This window comes from Durio zibethinus, chromosome 19 (assembly GCF_047325235.1).
Source record: "Durio zibethinus cultivar Kanyao isolate XHJ-2024 chromosome 19, ASM4732523v1, whole genome shotgun sequence".
NCBI lineage: Eukaryota > Viridiplantae > Streptophyta > Magnoliopsida > Malvales > Malvaceae > Durio > Durio zibethinus.
In genome coordinates, this window is record NC_143180.1 from 8,548,646 (window position 1) to 8,570,906 (window position 22,261).

Below are 22,261 nucleotides of genomic sequence, written 5' to 3' on the forward strand. Positions count from 1 at the left end.
ATAAAAATATCCATTTAAAATTTTTAAATTTAAAAAGAAATATATTTAGGTAAAATTTTAATCAAGTAAGATTAATTTTTTTAAGTTTTATATTTTTTTTTACAACTTATTGAGATTTTTTTATTTTTAAGAAAAAATTATAAAGAATTAATTATAGATAATTTGGGTAAGATTTTATTTTTGAAAATTTTGATATTCGAATTTAAATAATTTATAATAGGTATTATCTATGTTTCAAAGATAAAAGATATCCAACTAAGCATCTATGTGGTAACCTTAACATGATTTCTTTTTATGTTATAATATAATATATATATGTGATACATAAAATATAAAAATAATTGTATTTAAATCGTGTTGATATTTCAAATATAATACAATTTTTTTTTGTTTTTACTAAATTTATATACTATAATTTTTTATAAAATTTTAAATATATCAATTTCATATATTTTTTTGTATTATTTTTATATCTTATTATCAAATCATATTTAAAATTTTAAAGTCTGCTATAAAAAGTGAATTTGCTTGGACTACTATCAGAAAAATTCTTCATACAAGAAAAAAAAAATGCTTCATACAAATTTGTAGTTAAAAAAATGTAGCTTCACACAAATTTCAATGTTCGTATGTTCCTTGGAGACCTAGAACTAGAAATACACTCGCAAGTTTTTACCTCAAAAATGAAAGGCGAGTCGAATGACCAGAGCCCAAAATTCTTTAGGCCAATTAAAGGCCCAATCATGAGAAATTTCTCCATTACCAATTTGACCTTTACTTTTGTGTGAAATATCCAAGAATGCCACTTCACCATCGCCCCACCTCAAAAGGCACATAAACCCCAGCAGGACTTTAGACCCGCCGGCCCTTCTATTTTCATTGCAACAAAAAGGCTCTGCTCCTTCTTCACTTATTGAAAAAAAAATAAAAAAGGAGATTTTAAAATAAAGGCTTGAAATTTGGTAGCTTTTCTTTGGTTAATTTTAATGGCTAAAGGAGATGATGCAGTGAGAAGAAAGAAAAACAAGGCACAAAGAAAGAAGCTAAATCGGAAAAATGACTCTTCAAGTGTATCAGCTCAAATTGCCTCCATTATTGCTGCCAAAAAGCGTCGAAAAGCTGGTCAACGCCGCATCTGTCAGGTATTCTAAGGACACTTATATTACTCCTCTTTTATTTTTCTTTATTTTTTCTCATTTTTGGGGTTAAATTTGGTTAATATTTTTTTCAAGTGAAACTTACGCGATGGGTAATTTGTAAATTTGGGATTAAGTGAAAATTTTGATTATCATAGGATATAGTATTGAATTAGGTAAGCTGAAGATATGGAAATTTCTCATGAATGTTTTTTTTTTTTTTTCAATTTAAATGCCTGACTCAGAAGTGGGAAATGTAGAAAAATTATTCGTGGGAATTATTTAAATTTTGGTTTTGAGTAGCATTTGTGGGAGAATTTAGATGTAGATGACATGAATTGGTTGCCTATGACGCGTAAAATGTGTATGGAGGATGACCAGTGAATTGGTCATTAGCATACTTTTCTTACAAGTGCTATTGGAAAGGAATTTATACTAATTAAGTTAGGGCTTATAATAAGTTTTATATCTATCTATCTATATGCAAGTATATATATGAACGAGATGACACATGAATAAATTGCTAAATCAGAGTAGGTTGCTGGCATGGTTTGTTTTGATAAATTAAAAGATTTTTCAGGATGATATGGTAGAGGAAAGTCCTTGCAAATTTTAGCCGGCTTCAATTTTTTCTCCTATTTGTGATGCATAATTCTCTTGTATCTTAGTGGACCTTAACATTTTGTTATGCAGGGGATGTGTTTTAGCCTTCCTACTCCTGATGATCCTTTCAATGATAGACTTGATAAAAAGGATCTCAGTAGAAGGGAAACCAACAAAACTATTCCTTCAAAACTGGATCGGAAAATCTCAACCAAGGGGAAGGACACTGTACCCACAAATGGATCAGTTCTTGGGGATAATGGGAAAGCAGATAATTTGGGAAAGATAAGCGAAAAGGTAATGGCTTTGAAGGATGAACATAAAAAATCAGTTACATTGATTAGTAATGTTGGGAAGACTAGACATATAAACTCAGGAAGAATGGGGATTCAGCCAGATGGAGAGGTCAGTGTCCATGGTCATCAGGAACAATCCTGTGAAAGTTCTGATTGTCCATCAAAGTATCTTATACTCTGCCTGAAGGCAATAGAGGATGCATTGCATCATGATGGTACCTACAATGGCGAAAAGGACAAGCCTCTATTTGTAAACACATGGGGTATTGAGTTCTGGAAATGTTATTCAGCTGGAAAAGATATACTTGATACAAGTGGGTCATCTTCTGATGTAGAGCAAATTGCATGGGTAGTTTCAACTGCTGCTGATGCTATTTCAAGGCGAGAGAAAGAAGGTCTTTCATTCACTAGTCCTTTCCTTCTATTCCTTGTGTCATCCAAAGAAAAAGCTCTCGAGGTTTGTATGATCGTCTCTATCCTTTTTTGGTACATGGTTATTCGTTGGTTTTTATGGTTAATGACCTTTTTTTTAGCAATTGTTCTTCTGTAATCTTTATCTCGTATCTTTGGAAGTGTGACATAATTTACTATGATAGGCCTGTTCTTACTGAGGCTAATGTCAAGTCATTGGATAGAAGGGAGCGGTGTGGCTTCTGTTTCACTTCTTAATATTTTATTATTAAATGAAAACCTAAATTCAAATGTTAGAAATACACAAGAATGTGATCATTTTTGAATAAATGTTTTATTTTTTGCTAATTCAATTATTCTAAAACAAATATTACTTTTATACTTTTGATGTGGTATGTCTATCTTTTGTTCATTAATTCATTTATTTCTTTAATAGGTTTTTTCTTCATTGTGCTCAGGTACGTTCATTCTGCAAGCCATTGAAAGCTCAAGGCATACATACAGTAAGTTTACACCCGGGTGCTTCCATAGACCATCAGATCAGTGGGTAAATATACTCTAACTCTTTATATCTTCTGCTGGAAAGGATTAATGTGCTGCTTTTTTGTAAATATTTCTTTTTTTTTTCTTCTCAATTTCAGTGTTTTTGTTCTGTAGCCTGCAGAGCTGTGAACCTGAGTTTCTCATTTCAACACCTGAGAGACTTTGGCAGCTAGTTTCTTTGAAGGCCATAGATATATCTGGGGTCTCAATGCTGGTAAACTGTATATAATTTGAAATTTCACTTATTCATATAATGTGCTACTTTATTTCAATGATCAAATTGTAATGTTATTTATTTAAACAACTTTCTTAAGCAGTGGCCAATATGTACAGTCATTGACGCTTATATAACTAGGTTCAGTCTTATTAACCTTTTTTGTGAAATCTCTCCTGTCATTTTTTTTCTTTAGCGACATTTCTTCCACTCTGCTAGATATTTAGATGTTCAAATGATGTCATGGACTCATGGCTGTGCATGAGGAATAGTGTAATTCAAGTTCATTTTAATGTTATATGGATCGCATATAGGAAGTTTAATATTACATCCATTTGAATATCTTTCCCATAATTTCTTCCTCTACATGAGATCTATGTATATGTTTGTTTGTATTTATGTTATGAAAAAAAATTTTGTTTTCTATCAAGCTTCCTTAATGGCCTTAAATGTACATTTCATTAAAATCTTAAAATTTTACTGTCTGGTAATTAAATTCTTGAACAGGTTATTGATGGTATGGAGTCACTTTCTGGAGGTTGTTTTCTCAAAACCATAAAGTCCATCAAGCAGGCTATTTCAGGAAAACCCCATACTTTGGTATTCAGCAAGTCCTTCAGTAATGCTTCTATTTCTGCTGTGCAAAATCTGCTCAAGGGATTAGTCTATAGATTATCTCTCAATGATTCTGTTGCCAGTCAAAGTGCTTGCATCATCCAGTCTATACATGTGTGCTCCTCAAAGGAAGAAAAGATAAGGAAGGTAGGTTTTTAATGTATTTGAACTCTTGCATTCTGCCTAAGATAGTATTTTGTGTCGCTGAAATCCTCTTATCATTTCAGTTTGGTTTATTTTATAAAATGACAAACCAAAATTTATTTGGTCTTAAAATTTTCTTAAAACCAAAGCAAACTGAATCAGGCCAATCTTTAAGCCCTAACAGAGACTCCAAGTGAATTAGATTGGTTTGATTTTGAAGGCAACCATTTATCTGGGCTCTCTCTCTCTCTCTCTCTCTATATATATATATATATATATATATACATATATATATATATATATATATATATAGCTTTCTCTCCCCTCAACCCCCCAAAAGAGAAAAAGGAAAAACTCAGTAATCTAATCCAAATTTTGGGGGGAGAGAGAGATAGCCGAATTGAATTATCCAAATCTGTACTTAAAATTCTGCATCATCCAAATTTGTACTTAAAATTCTGAAAACCAATTGAATTGAATTTTTTCATTTCAATCAATTTATAAAAGGGAAAACCCTTAAATAATTCAATGCAACAGTTAATCATGCACATAATAATATAATATTCTGATTTTCAGTTTGGTTTGGGTATCATATGAAAGAGAAAAGTTATTTTTCATTTTCTCTATAAACTAAAGCTAAAATTTATACAAGTATGAGCTTAATCAAACTGAATTGAATTAATCAATTGGTTTGATTTTCCTTTTTGAACTAAATAGTGCAACCCCTAGCATAGTTTAGCATTAAATGTGTCAAACATTAAACTGCCCCTCTAGCATTCTCTATATGCTTTAGCCTCTCCCCTACCATCCCATAAAGAAAATTGATTTCTGGTGCTAATGCAAGCTCTTGCTATGTTGAGATTTCAGACCACTGTTTCCATAGTGAAAGGGGCAAAGTGAGGCGTAAGCCTCATGAAGTAAGACTATTTAATTTATGGTTTTCAATTAGGAAAAAATATAAAAAAGGAGTGCTTAGTCACATATTAGAAATTGATATTGGCTGTGGAGGTGGTTTGAATATTGAGTGATGGTAGAAATGTCAGACATGATTTCAAAATCTGAAAATTATTGATTTCAAATGTGATAATATTGCACAAACATGCTGAAAGCGTACTTTATTGAAGCACAACTGACATTTTTATTTTTGAAAGTATTATAAAAAGGACAGAACATTCTAAAGGTTTTAACCTTGTGTCCTTGCCACATTATTCACTTTACTAGTCGGCCAAATTATGCTTTGAATGTGAGGATTGGGCTGAGAGTCTAACATGGTATTGCTAATCAGGAAGGGGAAGCTAACCTGGTACTTCTTTGGAAGGGTGGTCAGTATGGTAGGAGCCAAATTGAGTGCCCCTCTAAACGGGCCTTTACTGTTTGTAGTTTAACCTCTGAACTGGGAAAATACGAAAAAGAGGAGGGTGCCTTTAATGAATTGTGTTCGTCTCACTCATTGGCTATCAGTCACTGTAGGACTAGACCATTCAACATTTTACTGCAATTGGCTTTGCTTTTCTTTGAAGGAACATTTTAGAAAGAGCCTTAGATTTCCTTCTCAACGTTGGGAATCATTCTTTTGCATCTGATGCCATTGATAATTTGTTGTAGATGATGTCCTTCTGTTTTGTGTGCATTTATCACCTTTTATCATCTTTTTTTTCTAGGATTAATGTAATTTTTACTATTTACCATTTTGCTCCCTTGGACTTCTAAATATCATACATATGATATGGAACTTCTCTCTCTCTCTCTCTCTCTCTCTGTTTTTCGCTTAGACACAAGAAGTAAAGCAAGGTGGATTGTTGTGGAAAGTAGGGATGTGCACGCTGTATGGTCACTATGTTTTATTGAACAATGATAATAGTTTCACTTGGCATTGATCTTTGTTTTGGACCTTAAGACTTTGCTTTCAGTTTTCCATAATCTAATATTCTAAGGCTTGTGGATAATGATTTTTTACAGGGCATTCATGCTTTGGAAAATGCTTATTGCAATTATATAATACCACAAGCTTGGAAGGTGCTGTACATAGTTGGAAAACACAATGATGTTCAAAAATTAGTATCAGCTGTCAAATTCAAGGGATATTCGGTCTCAGCCAGCTCTTACTTGCATATTATGGAGTTTGAAAACAGGTAAATTCTAAATCATATTTTGTTCAAGTCCTTAATAGCATGAAGATTGAATTTAAAAGCTTTATGCTTGTTGGAGACTCTCAATATTGAACCTATTCGCATGTTGGACTTTAACCACATAGGTTGTATTATTTATTTTTGTCCATGATACTTGGCTTTGCAGCCAAGGTATTCAATGGATGTTACTGTTCGTTTTCAGGAGTTTGCCGGGTTGGTGCCGGTGTTTGTATTTTTAACTGATAGATTGTATTTTTCTTCTCCAGTCTGGATTGCGGCAGCAGAATGAGACCTTCAGTCTCCATTATTGATATTGAACACATCAGTTCTACAGCTTTGGAACAGTATGGTGTTGTAATAATTCCTGATTTTGTTGTCTCAATTGATGATTATGTTCAAATTCTCACGAGGATGGCACGGCACACAGTCAATGGTGTATTGCATAGCTTTTTAACTAAAGAAGATGCGCAGCATGCTAGGCCATTGATTGATATCCTTGAGCAATGTGGGCAGACAGTGCCTGAAGCCCTAAGAAACTTGTGTTATGTGGATCAGCCATGTTAGAATCCTTGAAAAGATATAACTTGTCCCATTCTTTCTAGATCCTCTAATCTCTTTGCTGGAAATATTATTAGGTGAACTGTTGCAATCTTACATTTCACCTGCAGTTTTGCTAATACAGCACTGAGAGTAAGATTTCTGTTTAAATATTATTATTTATAGGAAAATTCTCTCTTAGGCATTGTTTTGTATTACAGCTTTTTCAGAAGCTCCAATTAGGAGTTCTCAATTTTAACCAAATAAATTAACTTCGTTATTTTATTTTTTACAATTAAAAGAAATAGTAATAATAGTCACAAGTCATGATATCTATTAGTAGAATATTGGATTATTCATTCTAGTGATTAGGGTTCAAATTAAGTTTAAAAATTAAAAAGAAAAAAGAAACAGAGCAGTAGCACTTTTTATTTTAAAATCCTTTTTAGCCTAGCTTCTGTCTTACAGAGCAAAGACGCAACCGTAAAATTTGGGCCAAGCTGACACTATAAGAGCTTCTATCTGGAGAATATGGATTGTGTTTTCATCAAATGGATGGTTAATGATGCAAGAATATGATAAAATTTTAAATAGAAGGAAAATTTATTATTTCCTAGAATCTATAAGTTTTTTTTTGTTTCTTTTTGTTTATCAACGATTTTTATTATATATTTCATAGGAATAATAATTTTCTCAATGGTTTTAAGAATGCATTCTCTCTCTTTATCCAATATATTTAGATAATGTTTGGTGCAAATGATGAATGATAAGATAGGATGATAATTATCTGATATTATGTTTGGTTTGTATCTAAAGAAAATGATAAGATTACAAAAAAGTTTAATCATCTCCTTAGTATAGGATGATTCAATTCTCTTAAAATAGAGAGGATTATTTTTAATCCATTAGATTAAACTTATATATCTTATTATATCCTTAAAAATTATATCAATAATTTAAATTGTATAACTTTAAGAAAGAATAATTTTGATCAATAAATAAATTATTCTATTTTAATCTTTACACACATCAAACATAAGATAAAATAATATTATTTAATTCAATCTTATTCATACTATCATCTTTTCCTATCTTATCATATCTTATGTACCTAATCATATCATAACACAACATTTAGATTTTATTATTGGATTACTCCTAATAAAATATTTTGTTTATCTAGATATAATAATGATAAAATTAACCTCTTTGGAACAAGGAACTTTTGGTAAAGAATGTCATAGGCATTTTTTAATCATCTTTAAAAATATGTTTTGATGCACCATTTTTACCAAAACTAAGAGAGGATATTGTTTTAAATACTTGTAGAAATTATAACTTATCATCCAAATTGTTAAACTAACCATGATAAAAATTCCTCCTATAGTCATTACCATAATATTTAATTTATTATCTTGTTAAAATTGTCTTATCTTATATCTATTTTGTAATTTTAAATTCAAATTGGACACTCTATCTATTAATAAATTAATTTTAAATTAAATATTTAACATAATATTCTAGCTCAGCTTTGTTCTATGATTCTTCTCTTATACAGTTTTTAAGTTTATCATGTGATACTTACATTTACATGTAATAGGATTTATTTAAAGAATATTATCACACGTCATTAAAATTTTTATTTTTTATAATTTATATTCAAATTATAACTCTCCACCTATTTGCCAATTAATTAAAAGTAAGATGCTTATCAATCTGAATATTAAAAACAGAAGGTTAAAGATTGGTGAATCATGCTGGTCTTACTAATTCTAATGAATCAAAATCAGCCTCCGGCCAACAAGACATGAACTAATCAATAACGAGCAAGGGTCCGTTTCAAAAAGTTGAAACTCAATAAAGAATGATAAAAAAAAATTGATGACTTTTGGGATTTGCTCATTATTACTTTAGAATTAAAACCAGAGGCATTGAATCTTGAGAAGATTGTTTGGTTTTAGACATAATTTAAAACATTTTGAGCCACAATTTGATGTTGTATATGCTATTGGACTGATATTTGGTTGGCGCGCTGTGGTTGGTTTAAAGATTGAAAAAAATGATGTTTTATCAGCCATGATTCTCAAACCCTAATTTTAAAAAAGAGAAAGAAAGATGTGTTGGATGTGATGCTTTTCCCTTCTGAAATTCTTCTCCTAATTAAATCTTTGTTCTGGCTTTGAGCCAGACATTAAAATTCACATTCTCATCTAACGCTTCTATATATTAAACTTACCTCCCAAGGTTGATCAAATTTCGCAACTATTGACCCCACAAGTTGCCTCTTACCATTATTGAACTGTTCAACGAGTCACTTGGTCTATAACTAGGTTACCATATGATATGGACAAATCATTTCCATTTGTTAGCCATCCTGTATGAAATTTCATTTCCGATAGATGTTTAAAAATCTTGTTAATAATAATTATTATTATTATTATTATTATTATTATTATTATTATTATTATTATGATGGATCCATCGTAAAACAATTAAAACTCGACCTAAATTGAGTTAAACTCACAAGTTTGATGAGTAGTCTTAAACGTGAACGTGTTTAAATATATACCACCACCATCTTGTCTCTTATATTTGAACTTAGAACGATCAATCGGATATCAAGTTTTTTTGTATTTGTTTTTAGATCTTAAAAAAAAAAAAAAAATAATGTTGAAAATAATGACTCAAATCTTATAAGATATTTATTTGAGATTTGTTAGAGATTTGTTTGAAAATTGTCAAATATTGCTTGTGGACAAGAAAACTTGCAAAAGAAGAATTCTAAGAGGAAAGGAATTTTTAATAGACAAGTTTAACTTACAAGATAAGAATTTTAAGAAAAAAAAGATTCTTAATGAGCAAGTTTGTATGGTTATAAATATGTGAAATCTCTATAAAGTTAGGTATGAGAAAAAGATGTAAGAGATTTGTAAGGTTTTGTGAGATAGACACCCCATAAGAGTATTAGGACTCTACATCTTATAGATGTGTATGTTTATTTGTAAGTAGACTAGAGGATACTAAGAGGTTCCACATACGTATGTTGTATGGGTGCATATGGGTATGTGTTTGATTATGTTGAAAGGGTGCACAAGGGTTTGGGTTTGTATGGTTTGGGTTTGTATTTGTTTGGGTTGAGAAAACTTTATAGGACTAAAGAGGATTGAGAGTGTCTGATAAATATTGATTGTTGAATGAGGTTGATGATTTGATGTATGTTTGTAATTCTCTACAATTAGTGGATCTTGTTTCTCATCCGTGGACGTAAGTTGATTGGATTGAATCACGTTAAATTGTTGTTTCTTATGTGTTTGATTTATTATTTGATTTTACTTCCACTGATGTGATTGGATTAAAAGCTTTTAACCCAACAAATAAAACATAATTTTGAAGCATTTCAAAAAGAAAAGATGAAAAAGAAACTGGAATAGATAGAGTAGTATTTTTTGGCAAAAAAATATATATAGTATTTTTTTTAACTTAAAAAAACTACATCGTTTAATTTTAAACTTTTTACATACCCTTTAACTTTAAAAAGTATTTTTAAGAAGTGTCTGTAGCAGTTCATTAAAATTTTTGAAATGTGACTTTCATAATCTTTGCGTTTACAACACTGTGATTGTCCTTTCAATTTTGGTGAGTGAGGAACCGATAGTGATAGCAAATTATATTAAGTTGCTTTAATTAATAGCGTTCTTTTTACGTACATCTTCTTTGGTTTAGGGGTAATAATTTATATTTTTTTTGGCACATTTAAAGGCTCGTTGAGCGTTGAATTACATTACAAAATGCGGTGCTTTTTCACATTTTATAACTTTTATATAGAGGTAATCTGTAATAGATTTGATTACAAAGCCTCAGAAAATCAAAATTTATAAGGCTGCAGTACTTGTTTGAATCTTGCATGTTAGAAGACAAAAGAAATTCTTTATTCAATAGCCGGAGAAAATATTATATAAAAGAAATTCTTCATATAATATTGTATCGTAATTTTAAATATTATTTTAATTATAATATCTCTAATATTAGATTTAATTAAATAATTAATATTACAAAATATTATATTAACATTGTACATCCATAAAGTCCAATTTTAGCTCTAGTTAAAGTGCTATTGGAGATGGTTATGCGCAAAACAAAATAAATTATTAGGCAAGTAAAATTTTAGACATAGGTTTTGAGGTGGTGGTAGACGGTAGAGTTTGAAGAATTAGACAGCGGAGTAAGGTTAGAGATAGAAAGGGAGATCAGTGGAGAAAAAAATTTTAAGTTTTACAAGTAGCCTTATGGCATGTTATTTAGATCTGATAATTTTAGATATGATATAATATGATATAAAAATGATATGATAAAAATTATATTTATATTTTTTAAAAAATATTTCATGTTTATTTATATTAACATGAATTTTGATATAGTATAATTCGTATCTTATATGTGTTGATGCATTTAAATACGTATAAGACACGTAAAATATGTTTTGATAAAATATCATATAGATACATATTTCACACGTGACACGAGAGGAAAAATATATTTACATAAAATGTGTTACACGAAAACACATTTAATACGTTTAACATATTTTTTATATTAATTTTAATTTAATATAAATATATAAAAATTATTTTAATTTTTAATTTTTTACTTGTGATGCCTAATTAGCTATTCAATACTATATGAAAATTATTTTAAACATTTAATTATGAGACTCATTTAGTAATTATTATCAAATTAATTTTTATATTAATAATATAAAAACAATATAAATAATAATATTAGTTTGATACATCATTATTTTATTCTTTAATTTTTTGTAGTTCATCATTTTGGATTTGATACTAAAAACTAATCTAATTATATATACATTTATAATTGTTATATTTGTAATGTATATATTCAAATTTAAATAAATATTAAATGGGTATCAAATTATTTTATACTTTTTTATATACAAGTACTTTTTTATATTAATAATGTATATATTACTATATAAATAAATATTAACATAATAAAAGATTAAATAATTCATATTTCTATACCACATAATAAGGTCTTATTCTAATGAAATGTATATACTCATCTTAATGACTTGTTTTATATACTTTATTTTAAAATTAAAATCACATCATATGATAACCATATATTAATCATATAGGATTATATAATTTATTTTAAATCATATGTATATGAGTATACCCATAATAATTAAAATATGTAATTTATTTTAATCATATTATAACATATAAAAAATTATTATAAGTAACATAAATATATTAATTTGACTTTAAAAATATATATTAATTTGATATTTCTCAATAATTTTAATAAGTCATTAGGATATTTTACAAATAAATCATGTTAAGTAAATAATTATTGAAAATATATAATAATTTTATATATTAGAAAAAAATAATTCTAATATCAATATATTAATATTATGTACACGAAAATGAAAAAGTATAAAGTATAAAAAAATATAGTTTTTTTTTATCATATATATATATGATTATTATATATTCATATTCATATTTTTATTTATTTATTTTGAATGAATTGACTTAGTAGACTAGTATGTCTTGTTTGTTGAATTGGGTATGATTTTTGATGATATGTTGGTATCCACTATGTACTAGACATTGATTTGGATATTTATGAATTAGTTTACTATTTTAAATATATATATAGAGAGAGAAAGAGAGAGTATGGAATGGATTGAAAATATTATTATTATTTTTTTATGTAAGTTACTATTTAATATCTTTAGTGGGACATCACTTATGAAGGCTAGAGATTTGTACATAATATAATGTAATTTACACTATGTATGTAAATGTATAATAAGGTATAAGTTACTAACTATTGTTCAGTGTTTATTGTCTTGGGAATTTAGTACTTAGTCGTACTTAGCTAATGTTTAATTTTAACTTGTAAATTATAAATAATGGATAGTTTATAATTATTTATTATTTTAATTATATTTTTGAATATATTCATATTAATTATATCTATTCATAGATATCTGTATTATTTATGTTTTTTTGTATCGTATTTAAACGGATTAATTATACACATTAATTATATTATGTCATATATAATACGTATAATAAATGTGTCATGTTGAATCTTGAATATTGGCTAACACGTATATATAGGAGGTGAGATTTCGGAAGCTTAAGATTGAATCTTGAATCTTGGCTAATTAAAAAGTACCATTGTCACCAATATTTTAAATGTCTTCTTTAAATCCCAACAGATTGTTGATTTGATGGTAAAATACTAAACTTTTAATTTTAGTAATTAAGTTTGACATCATTAAAAAAATTTATAAATGTCTTTCTTAAATCAAGTGCATGGTTTGCATCTAAAGGTGGGTGTATGAGACATGGTCATCTAGCCTTCAAGAAAAAAAAAAGAAAGAAAGATCTCATGCATGAAAGCCACCACCCTGCAGCCAAACAAAAGAACATATACCAGAATACCAATTCCAGCCACCATTTTCCTCATACCTTTCTCTTAACAAAATAAATATAATTAAAAGTTGCAAAAGATTCTTAATTTGCCAACTTTTCCATATTTAATTTCAATGTTTACTGGGTGAATTTGCAGATGCTTCAAGAATTATTTAAGAGCATTAAAACATAATCATGCCAAAAAGCAGTCAACCTACTCTCAGAAAATTACTTAGCACCCAAAATTTGAATCAGGCTATCATTTCTTTAAATCTTCTATCCATATCGAATTAACAAAAATTTTCAAATTGACTCCTTTTGTCCATATCCAACTCCTAAGTTATTCATAAAAGGAATATGGTTCAAACTAAATACTATTTTTTTTTTTTGCTATCCTGCATGCTAGCTTTATTTAATATAACCAAAAACAAAAGAAATCCGATTTTTTTTTATCGCACCTAAAAACGTATTTATTGAATTTATGTAAGCATTTTCCTAGCTTTTTCTTTCAACAAGCAAAAGCCAAGGTGATTAAAAGTGATGTCTAAGCTGGCTTGGGTTAGTACCAGATTTAGAAATTGAACAAAATTTAGAAGGAACACAGAATATAAAAAAAAAAAAATGGAGTTGTTAATCAAAAGCTGTGGGAATTGGTCTTTCATTATTGCTGGTTTAAGATCCTCAGTCTCTTTCCTTTTGACCAATTATTCATTGTAAATTTTGTTATATATAAACATAGGTTATATTCTTCTAGCATCAGCTATGAGCACGGCCTCTCATCTTTAAGCAATATGCGAGGCAAAGATTTGAAACTGGGTTCAAGTTCATTTTTGTGATAATTGTCGAAGTGGTACTGCTGCTATGGAGTGCTTTTGATCTACCTTTACAGACAAAAGTCCAGCTTGCAGTCTCTTCTACATTGCCTATACGTAACTCACAAGCAAAATCACAGCTCTTGAAACCAATTAATAAAGATTCGTGTTCTTTTCGCAAAGCCAAGCTGATTCTTTATAACCAAAGCATATATAGAAGTACTTCTCAGACAGGCTCCTATCTGTCCATTCCATTGAGTTCAAGAAAACATCCTGATGGACCAGATATTGGCGACGTCCAGGACCATAATTCCAGGCACATTTCAGGTCAGTCAGGATGATATTACAGGCGAAATTGGGTTGATTTGGCAGCAAACAAAGGCTCCATTGATCGTACCGGTTTTGAAAGTTATGGTTGTTTTGTGTCTGGCAATGTCATTAATGCTTTTTGTTGAAAGGGTGTATATGGGAATTGTCGTAGTCTTTGTCAAATTGTTTGGAAGAAAACCTGAGAAGATGTACAAATGGGAACCAATGAAGGATGATGTTGAGCTTGGTAATTCTGCTAACCCCATGGTTCTTGTACAAATCCCAATGTACAATGAAAAAGAGGTGCGCACTTCGCTTAATTTGGATATCGGTCACCCCCTCATCTTGATCTAATATAAAAAAAATGTGAATTTTGCTTATTTTTGTTGTTTTATTCTAAACAGGTATATCAGTTATCAATTGGAGCTGCATGTGGACTTTCATGGCCAGTTGATCGGATCATAATTCAAGTGCTTGATGATTCAACAGATCCTGCCATTAAGGTTCTGTCACTAACCCAACTCGTGGAATTTTAAGTAACTATTCGATTAATAAGAAAATTTTAGCCTCTCAAAATCGAATTACCCATATTTATACGATTTTTTTGTGGGGTTTATGAAACGATACAGGCCCTGGTGGAACTAGAATGCCAAAGATGGCCAAGCAAAGGCATAAACATAAAATACGAGATAAGGGACAACAGGAATGGATACAAAGCAGGTGCTCTGAAAGAAGGAATGAAACATAGCTATGTCAAGCAATGTGACTATGTGGTCATTTTCGATGCTGATTTCCAGCCTGAGCCAGACGTCCTGTGGCGCACCATCCCATTTCTTGTCAACAACCCCGAAATTGCACTTGTTCAAGCACGTTGAAAATTTGGTAACCTTCATTAACCCCATTTATTAGACTTGATTAAGCTACTTTTGCTGTCATTATTGCTTGAAACATTTTTTGTGTAAGCAGTCCGCCCTCTCTGGCACTTTTCTTCTGTATCTTGGCCACGAGATGCATGTCTTATTGCCCTTTTGTTTTTCTTTAAATAAGGTTTAATGATATCAATGGACAGAAACAGAATGTTGCCAGGTGTGGAGAGGTTGGTGTGGTGAACTATTGTAATTTAACCAAAGTTCTAAAAAAAATGTCAAACATGGCAATAAAATATTTCTGCATGATCAATATTCAATTAGGATGTAAAAGTTTGTTTATTTCTGATGGATTAAATTTATAATTTAACTAGCATACCAGGTATCCTTTTTCTTTTTATTGCAGTGTATCGTCGGCGTCCCCGGCCCAAATGGCCAACCCTGACGTAGAGTGACGATTTGTTTGATTTGTCATTGGAAGAAAAGCCAAGATTGGTCTTAAGACTCTAAACAACCCATCTCACTCTGAATAAAATTAAAAATTCACACGCATTATAAAAATAAGACATGATGCTGATACATTACCATGGATTAGTTTGCTAGATATTGGACAGGTCTGTCATTTTCAGATTATTACAGTAAATCAGATTTATTAGAATAACTTTAGTTTAAATAATAATTTCTGGATTTTTTTTGTCCTAAACCTTTAGTTGAAGAAATTAACTGCGAAAATGACATACTCTTTTTGATTTTTAATCAATGACTAATTCCTAGAAAGCGCTTCTTTTTTTTTTTTTTTAAAGGGAGCTTGGAGAAGTGATTCTTAATTAGAAGTTAATAACATATAAATATCAATCGATAAATTGATTATTGTTTGATAATTTGGTGCATTAATCATCGTCACTTTTGGCTTGTGTCGCAGTCAACTCAGATGAATGCTTAATGACAAGGATGCAAGAGATGTCGTTGGATTACCATTTCAAAGTGGAGCAAGAAGTGGGGTCTTCAACCTATGCTTTGTTAGGTTTCAATGGTAAACAACCTGTACAAGGGCATCGACAGTTTTAGCCCCCCCAAATAAAGTATATTTTCTATGTACTATCAGACATGGTTATAAGAAGCTAGATCATATGACCCAGGGACGGCTGGTGTCTGGAGAATTTCGGCACTCAATGAAGCTGGAGGATGGAAAGACAGAACAACTGTGGAGGACATGGATTTGGCAGTCCGACCTAGTCTTAAAGGCTGGAAATTTTTTTATGTCGGTAACCTCAAGGTATTAACATGCAGCATGGTAGTCAAGTGTTTTCCCGATTTCATATTTACCAAGTAGATTCTGTTTGACCTTCCAATTCCAGACTTATTTTAGGTGAAAAATGAATTGCCAAGTACTTTCAAAGCCTACCGAAGTCAGCAGCACAGATGGTCCTGTGGCCCTGCTAACCTCTTCAGGAAAATGGCAGTGGAGATCATAAGAAATAAGGTATGATCCCAAAAAATGAATGAATGCGGAATATCAAACCAATTAGCTAGTTATTTGTACATAGTAATCTAATACTTATTAGCCTGCTGATTATTGCAGAAAGTTTCTGTGTGGAAAAAGTTTTATGTGATCTACAGTTTCTTCATTGTCCGAAAAATTGTAGCTCACATTGTCACATTTGTTTTCTACTGTGATGTTTTACTGGCAACTGTTTTTGTTCCTGAAGTTGAAGTTCCCAAGTGGGGGGCTGTCTATATTCCTTCAATCATCACTCTTCTCAATGCTGTTGGAACTCCAAGGTTGATTTCTAGTCTGAACTTGGTTTCCTTCTGTTTCCAGCACCCTAAGTCAAGGTTCCTTCTTGCTTCAATCTTGCAGGTCATTGCATCTACTCATATTCTGGATTCTTTTTGAGAATGTCATGTCTCTACATCGAACCAAGGCTACATTTATTGGTCTGCTGGAAGCAGGAAGGGTGAATGAATGGATTGTTACAGAGAAATTTGGAGACGTTCTCAAGACAAATTCAGGTGGAAAAGCTCCGAGTAAATCTCGTATCCGAATCCGAGAAAAGTAATTATTAATAGTAACTATCTTCAATGAATTTAGCATCAAATTGATGCTAAAACATTACAAGCCTAATACATTGCCTAAATGCAGAACACATTTTTGAACATTTTCTGTTTTCTGGATGCATATGAACAGACTCCATGTGCTAGAGCTTGTTGTTGGGGCATACCTCTTCTCTTGTGGCTGCTATGATCTGGCTTTAGGAAAGAATCGCTATTTCATATTCCTATTCCTGCAATCTATCGCCTTCTTTGTCGCCAGTGTTGGTTATGTTGGAACCTTTATTCCAACCGCTTAGCAAAATCATCAAACATGAATCATCTCTGAAGTCCATATTTCTCCTTCTGCCTTATCCAAATATATGACAGTTCAATGTATTTGATTGGCTTTTTTTTTTTACATTCAAATTGCTTCAGTTTTAGATTATTATAGAGGCTGGCCATTCTTTTATGCTGAGGCATAAGTGGATTTGAGCAATCGAGTTGAATTACTATATTTTCTCTTGTACAAATACGTTCAAGAAAAATGACAGGAAACATATTGTTCAATATTTCTGCTGATTTCTTGCTTAATAATCAATAAACAAAAGAAATTACAGCTTATGAAGTTGACGCAAAAAATATGCTAAAATAACAAAAAAGCCTATTGAACTTCAGCTTTTTTGGATAAAATTTTATATTTTTATTGCACCAAAACAAATCTTTAATCTTTAAGTTAAACCAAAATAAGCTTTTGATCTTTAATTTGTAAATGTACCAAAATAAATATTTAACCATTAATTTGTGTCAAAATGAATTCTTAACATAAATTAATTTTGTATTTGAAATAAAAACTTTTTTTTAATGATAAAATATTTATTAAAAAAAAAGCAAAAATTATAACCAAGCTACAAAATCGTTGCTTTTATGAGCGCCCAGCAAATATTTTTGCAGAAATGTTGAATTTGTGTAAAAAATTATAAAAAAACCCTGAATTAATTTATTTTTTTAATTAAGTTCTTGTACTTTTGAATACATACATTTTTGCAAAAATATTGAACTTGGATAAAATATTAAAAAATATCTGAATTTAAAATAAAATTTTATTTGAATACAAATAAAAAAATTATTTAGATATAATAAACATACATAAACTTATTTAAAAAAAAAAAACAAAAATAATTCGGGGGATTTTTTTTTAATATTTTATCCAAGTTCAATATTTTTGATAAAAATGTATCTATCCAAGACATGGAAAATGCTTCATAATGCATAAAGAAGTGTTGATTGTGGGATAATAAAAGTATAAAAGTAATAAAAAACTTTAGAAAGCAATTGAAGTCTTAGTTTCGAATCTCCCTATTCCCTCGTGGAGTATAATTTTCATACATAAAAAAAAAAGTATAAGGACTTAATTAAGAAGAAATAAAATAATTCATAGATTTTTTAATATTTTATCTAAGTTCAACATTTTTGAAAAAATGTGTGTATTCAAAAATATAAGAACTTGTTTTCAATATATATATATAAGAATTTAATTAAGAAAAATAAATTAATTAAGGGGTTTTTTTTTAATATTTTACGCAAGTTCAACAATTCTGCAAAAATGTGTGTTCAATACAGAAAATGATCTAAAAGGCTGGTCACGGCTTCGAACCTGAACGCCCTTCGGTTCAGAAGATTTTAAATCTTTCTCCGACGTCTTGAGCAAACCAGTTTAAATGCTCAATGTCTACGCATTTTTTAAGTAATGTCAAATGGGTAGCAAACTTTGTCTATTTGATCATCAATTTAATATATCAGTATGAACTATTGTTCCTTTCTACATAATAAATCTTAATTATCTTAAATGGAAAAATAAAAAGAGAAAAGATCTAGTAATTGTATGAAGAGTCAAATTGGAATCTCCTCCTCAATAATCTTATCTTATGTTAAAATATGTATAATTACCCTCTAATATAACATAGAGAAGTCCAAATCCTAACCCACTCTCTTGGAGCTAATTTGGATGGACGATTGGCGTGGTTGAGGTGCAATTTCCCCCAAATTTTTGTCCAAAATTTATTGTTATGATGCGTGGATGATATCGGTGAAGCACGGTAGCCTCCAATTATTAACTATAATCTTTCTCTTCCCACCACACCCCTCATTCCAATTTTGCCCATGATTTTGTTGCCCTTAAGGTTAGTGATTTCCACGTCATTTAACCTTTGTTTTTTTTTTTTGTTTTTTAAATTAATAAAATATAAAATAAAAATATAAAATATAGGGCTATACAGACTCGAACAGTAGTAGATCTTTTTCATAAAACAGATTGACTGATTATTATCAAAATGATTTGACCTATTTCAAAGACCTAATATGCATTTTTTGTTATTTTTATTTAATTAAGATAACTCTATTGATTTAATATAATAAATAAATTTATTTTATTTTATTATTTTGGTGCAATAATATGTATTAATATTTGAAATCTTAAAATTTTAATCAATCAAAATAATAAAATTTTCTATTAAAATATTAACACATATTATTTGTTAATTAATTTACTATATAATAATAAATTTTGTTTATTTATTTATTATATAATAATAAAATTATTTATTATATTAAATCACCAAAGTTATTTTTATATGTAAAACAAAGTCGTGGATATTTTTATCCAACACAGTTGAAATGATTTTGGTCAGTATCATCAACAACTTCGATAACAAGAAAATCCTCCTTGGATCACGCCAGCTACTCTCTGATGGAACTATGCAGCCTTGCTGCACTCCTCTTTCCAGAAGGATAAAAACACGGGAGTCAGCAGAAGATGCAGCTCACCGTGCGATCAAAGAAGAACTTGGGTTTCTCTTGAAGCTAGAAGATAAGAAAGAAATGGTTCGAATCGTGCCTGAAACATACAAGAAAAAGGAACACCAGATGATATCCTGGTCATACCCTGGACTGATGTCAAGGTACATGATACACACCGTGAATGCACACGTCATGGGGTTGCCTGACGGGAATTTCAGCACAGAGGCTGAGGAGTTTGGGGATTGTAGTGATGAGCTCAAAGCGGTTGTGGAGAAAGCGTTGCGTGTTAAAAGGCGTTATTGGATTTGGAGGCGGGTTGAAGAGGGCACTTCAGCAGCTTTTTGAGGGGAATTTGGGACTCAGAATTTGTTGTCATCGCAAATGAGCGACTACTTAAGCAATTTTGAGTTTGAATGTCATTTGGATTAGTGCTCTGAGCTATAATTATTCGGTTCCAAATTCCGACCTTCTTTAAGAGGAGATGCAAGAAACAATTCAAATCCAACACCACTTACTATCAAGTCGGATGGAATATTAATGAGACTTTTTTCTTGGAATAAATTTTTTTTTCCCAAATGTCGTTAATTGCATTTTTTTGCCAAAAAAGAAAAGAATTTGTATTTCAGAAGTTTCAATTATGTACGTGGCATGAATTTGAATTTAATTTAACTAACTTTAATTATTTTTAAGAGAAAGTATTCAATAATTCACTTTGCATGTAAACATAAACAAACTATCATGAATTAAAGGACCAACAAGTGAGGGTAGAGCTCGCATTAATTATACCAAGCTGAATTACTAAAAACCAATTAGTAATTAAAGATGGTAATGTATTCCCTATAAATGAGTACATGCACAATTCGACTCGAGTAATTAGGATTGAGGTATTTTATAACTTGGTTTGGCTAGGATTCATCAATAAAATTACTATTCGTCATACGATTCAAGTGGTGCTTTTAAGGTATACCTACAATCCGAACCTAATTATAAATAATATTTTTAATATTTTTAAATATAAATGAGTTATTATTATTGTAATAATTAACTAAATTAATTCATTAAGTATTTTTAATTACAATTTTTAACTTTAACTTATGTTTTATGAGTTAACTTTTTATTTATTAATTTAATTTTTATAATAATATACATGAACGTCAATTTTAAATTTGAGTTTGAATGTCAAATTTTGACTTAATAAACATGTATTTAATAGGTTTAGATGGTTAATGGGTATTCTTTATATTATATGGGTTGGGTTTTGATAGCATACATAAAAATATTTAAGTATTTATTTAGTTCAAATATCTTGATAAGTATATAAATTCAAAAATAAAAACTTAAGATTAACAGATATCCTATCCGTTGACATTTTAATTAGTATTAACCAAAGATCTAAAAGGTTCTTATTATGTTTATATGTGTAAAGTATTCAAATATATTCAAAGTGGAATCCATTATCATCTTTTTAACATTTCCTATCATGTAAAGGATGCTTCTGATGTAGCGTTTGACTTAATAAACGTGTATTTAACAGGTTTCCAATAATTAATGGGTATTCTTTGTGTTATACGGGTTGGGTTTCGATAACAAAAATAAAAATATTTAAGTATTTATTGATTCAAATATCTTGATAAATATACAAATTCGAAAATGAGAACTCAAAATTAACAGATATCCCACCAGTTAACATTCTAATTAGTAATAACCCAAGACTTAAAAGGATCTTATGATGTTTATATGTGTAAAGTACTCAAATTTATTCAAAGTGGAATCTATTATCATCCTTTTAACATTGCCTATCATGTAGAGGATGCTTCTAATGTAGCGTTTAACTAAATAAACGTGTGCTTAATAGGTTCAGATAGTTAATTAGTATTCTTTGTATTATATGGGTTGGGTTTCGATAGAAAAATAAAAATATTTAAGTATTTATTGAGTTCAAATATCTTGACAAATACATAGATTCGAAAATGAGAACTCAAAATTAATGGATATCCTACCCGTTGACATTCTAATTAGTAATAACCGAAGATCTAAAAGGTTTTTATTATGTTTATATGTGTAAAGTACTCAAATTTATTTAAAGTGGAATCTAGTATCATCTTTTTAACATTTCCTATCATGTAAAGGATGCTTCTAATGTATCGTTTGGCATCATTTTTAAGATTACTACAATAATTTAATCATTGAGATGATTTTATTATTAAAGTGATTTTATGATTCGTGATTTAAAATCATTTTGTTTGATTAACAATCATTAATTCTTAGTAATTAAAATTTTTTATGTTAGGTATTACTCAAAATAAAACATTATTTATTTTAAAATACCAAAATAATCAAGCATATTATAATAGTTATCAATCA

At 29.6% G+C, this 22,261-nt stretch overlaps 2 protein-coding genes and 1 pseudogene across 2 annotated transcripts; all 3 read left to right on the forward strand.

Moving 5' to 3' along the window:
* Positions 1 to 847: 847 nt before the first annotated feature.
* LOC111310384 (DEAD-box ATP-dependent RNA helicase 20) lies at positions 848 to 6,973 on the forward strand. Its single transcript, XM_022909804.2, has 7 exons — positions 848 to 1,142; positions 1,830 to 2,492; positions 2,905 to 2,993; positions 3,104 to 3,203; positions 3,711 to 3,965; positions 5,922 to 6,094; positions 6,358 to 6,973. The coding sequence occupies exons 1-7, from the start codon at positions 987 to 989 to the stop codon at positions 6,653 to 6,655; spliced, it is 1,734 nt and encodes a 577-aa protein (XP_022765539.1). The 5' UTR covers positions 848 to 986; the 3' UTR covers positions 6,656 to 6,973.
* A 6,784-nt stretch (positions 6,974 to 13,757) lies between these two features.
* On the forward strand, positions 13,758 to 17,665 carry LOC111309884 (glucomannan 4-beta-mannosyltransferase 9-like; annotated as a pseudogene).
* Positions 17,666 to 19,774: 2,109 nt separating this feature from the next.
* Positions 19,775 to 20,242, forward strand: LOC111309571 (uncharacterized). Its single transcript, XM_022908593.2, has one exon. It carries the CDS (start codon positions 19,775 to 19,777, stop codon positions 20,240 to 20,242), a length of 468 nt encoding a protein of 155 aa, XP_022764328.2.
* The last annotated feature ends 2,019 nt before the right edge of the window (positions 20,243 to 22,261 follow it).

Excerpts from the sequence above, each read along its gene's own strand:
- LOC111310384 (XM_022909804.2), top strand. The coding sequence starts at position 987 with ATGGCTAAAGGAGATGATGCAGTGAGAAGAAAGAAAAACAAGGCACAA. Across the intron at positions 2,493-2,904 it reads CCAAAGAAAAAGCTCTCGAG|GTACGTTCATTCTGCAAGCC; the intron begins GTTTGTATGATC and ends CATTGTGCTCAG. Across the intron at positions 2,994-3,103 it reads ATAGACCATCAGATCAGTGG|CCTGCAGAGCTGTGAACCTG; the intron begins GTAAATATACTC and ends TTTGTTCTGTAG.
- LOC111309571 (XM_022908593.2), top strand. The coding sequence starts at position 19,775 with ATGATTTTGGTCAGTATCATCAACAACTTCGATAACAAGAAAATCCTC.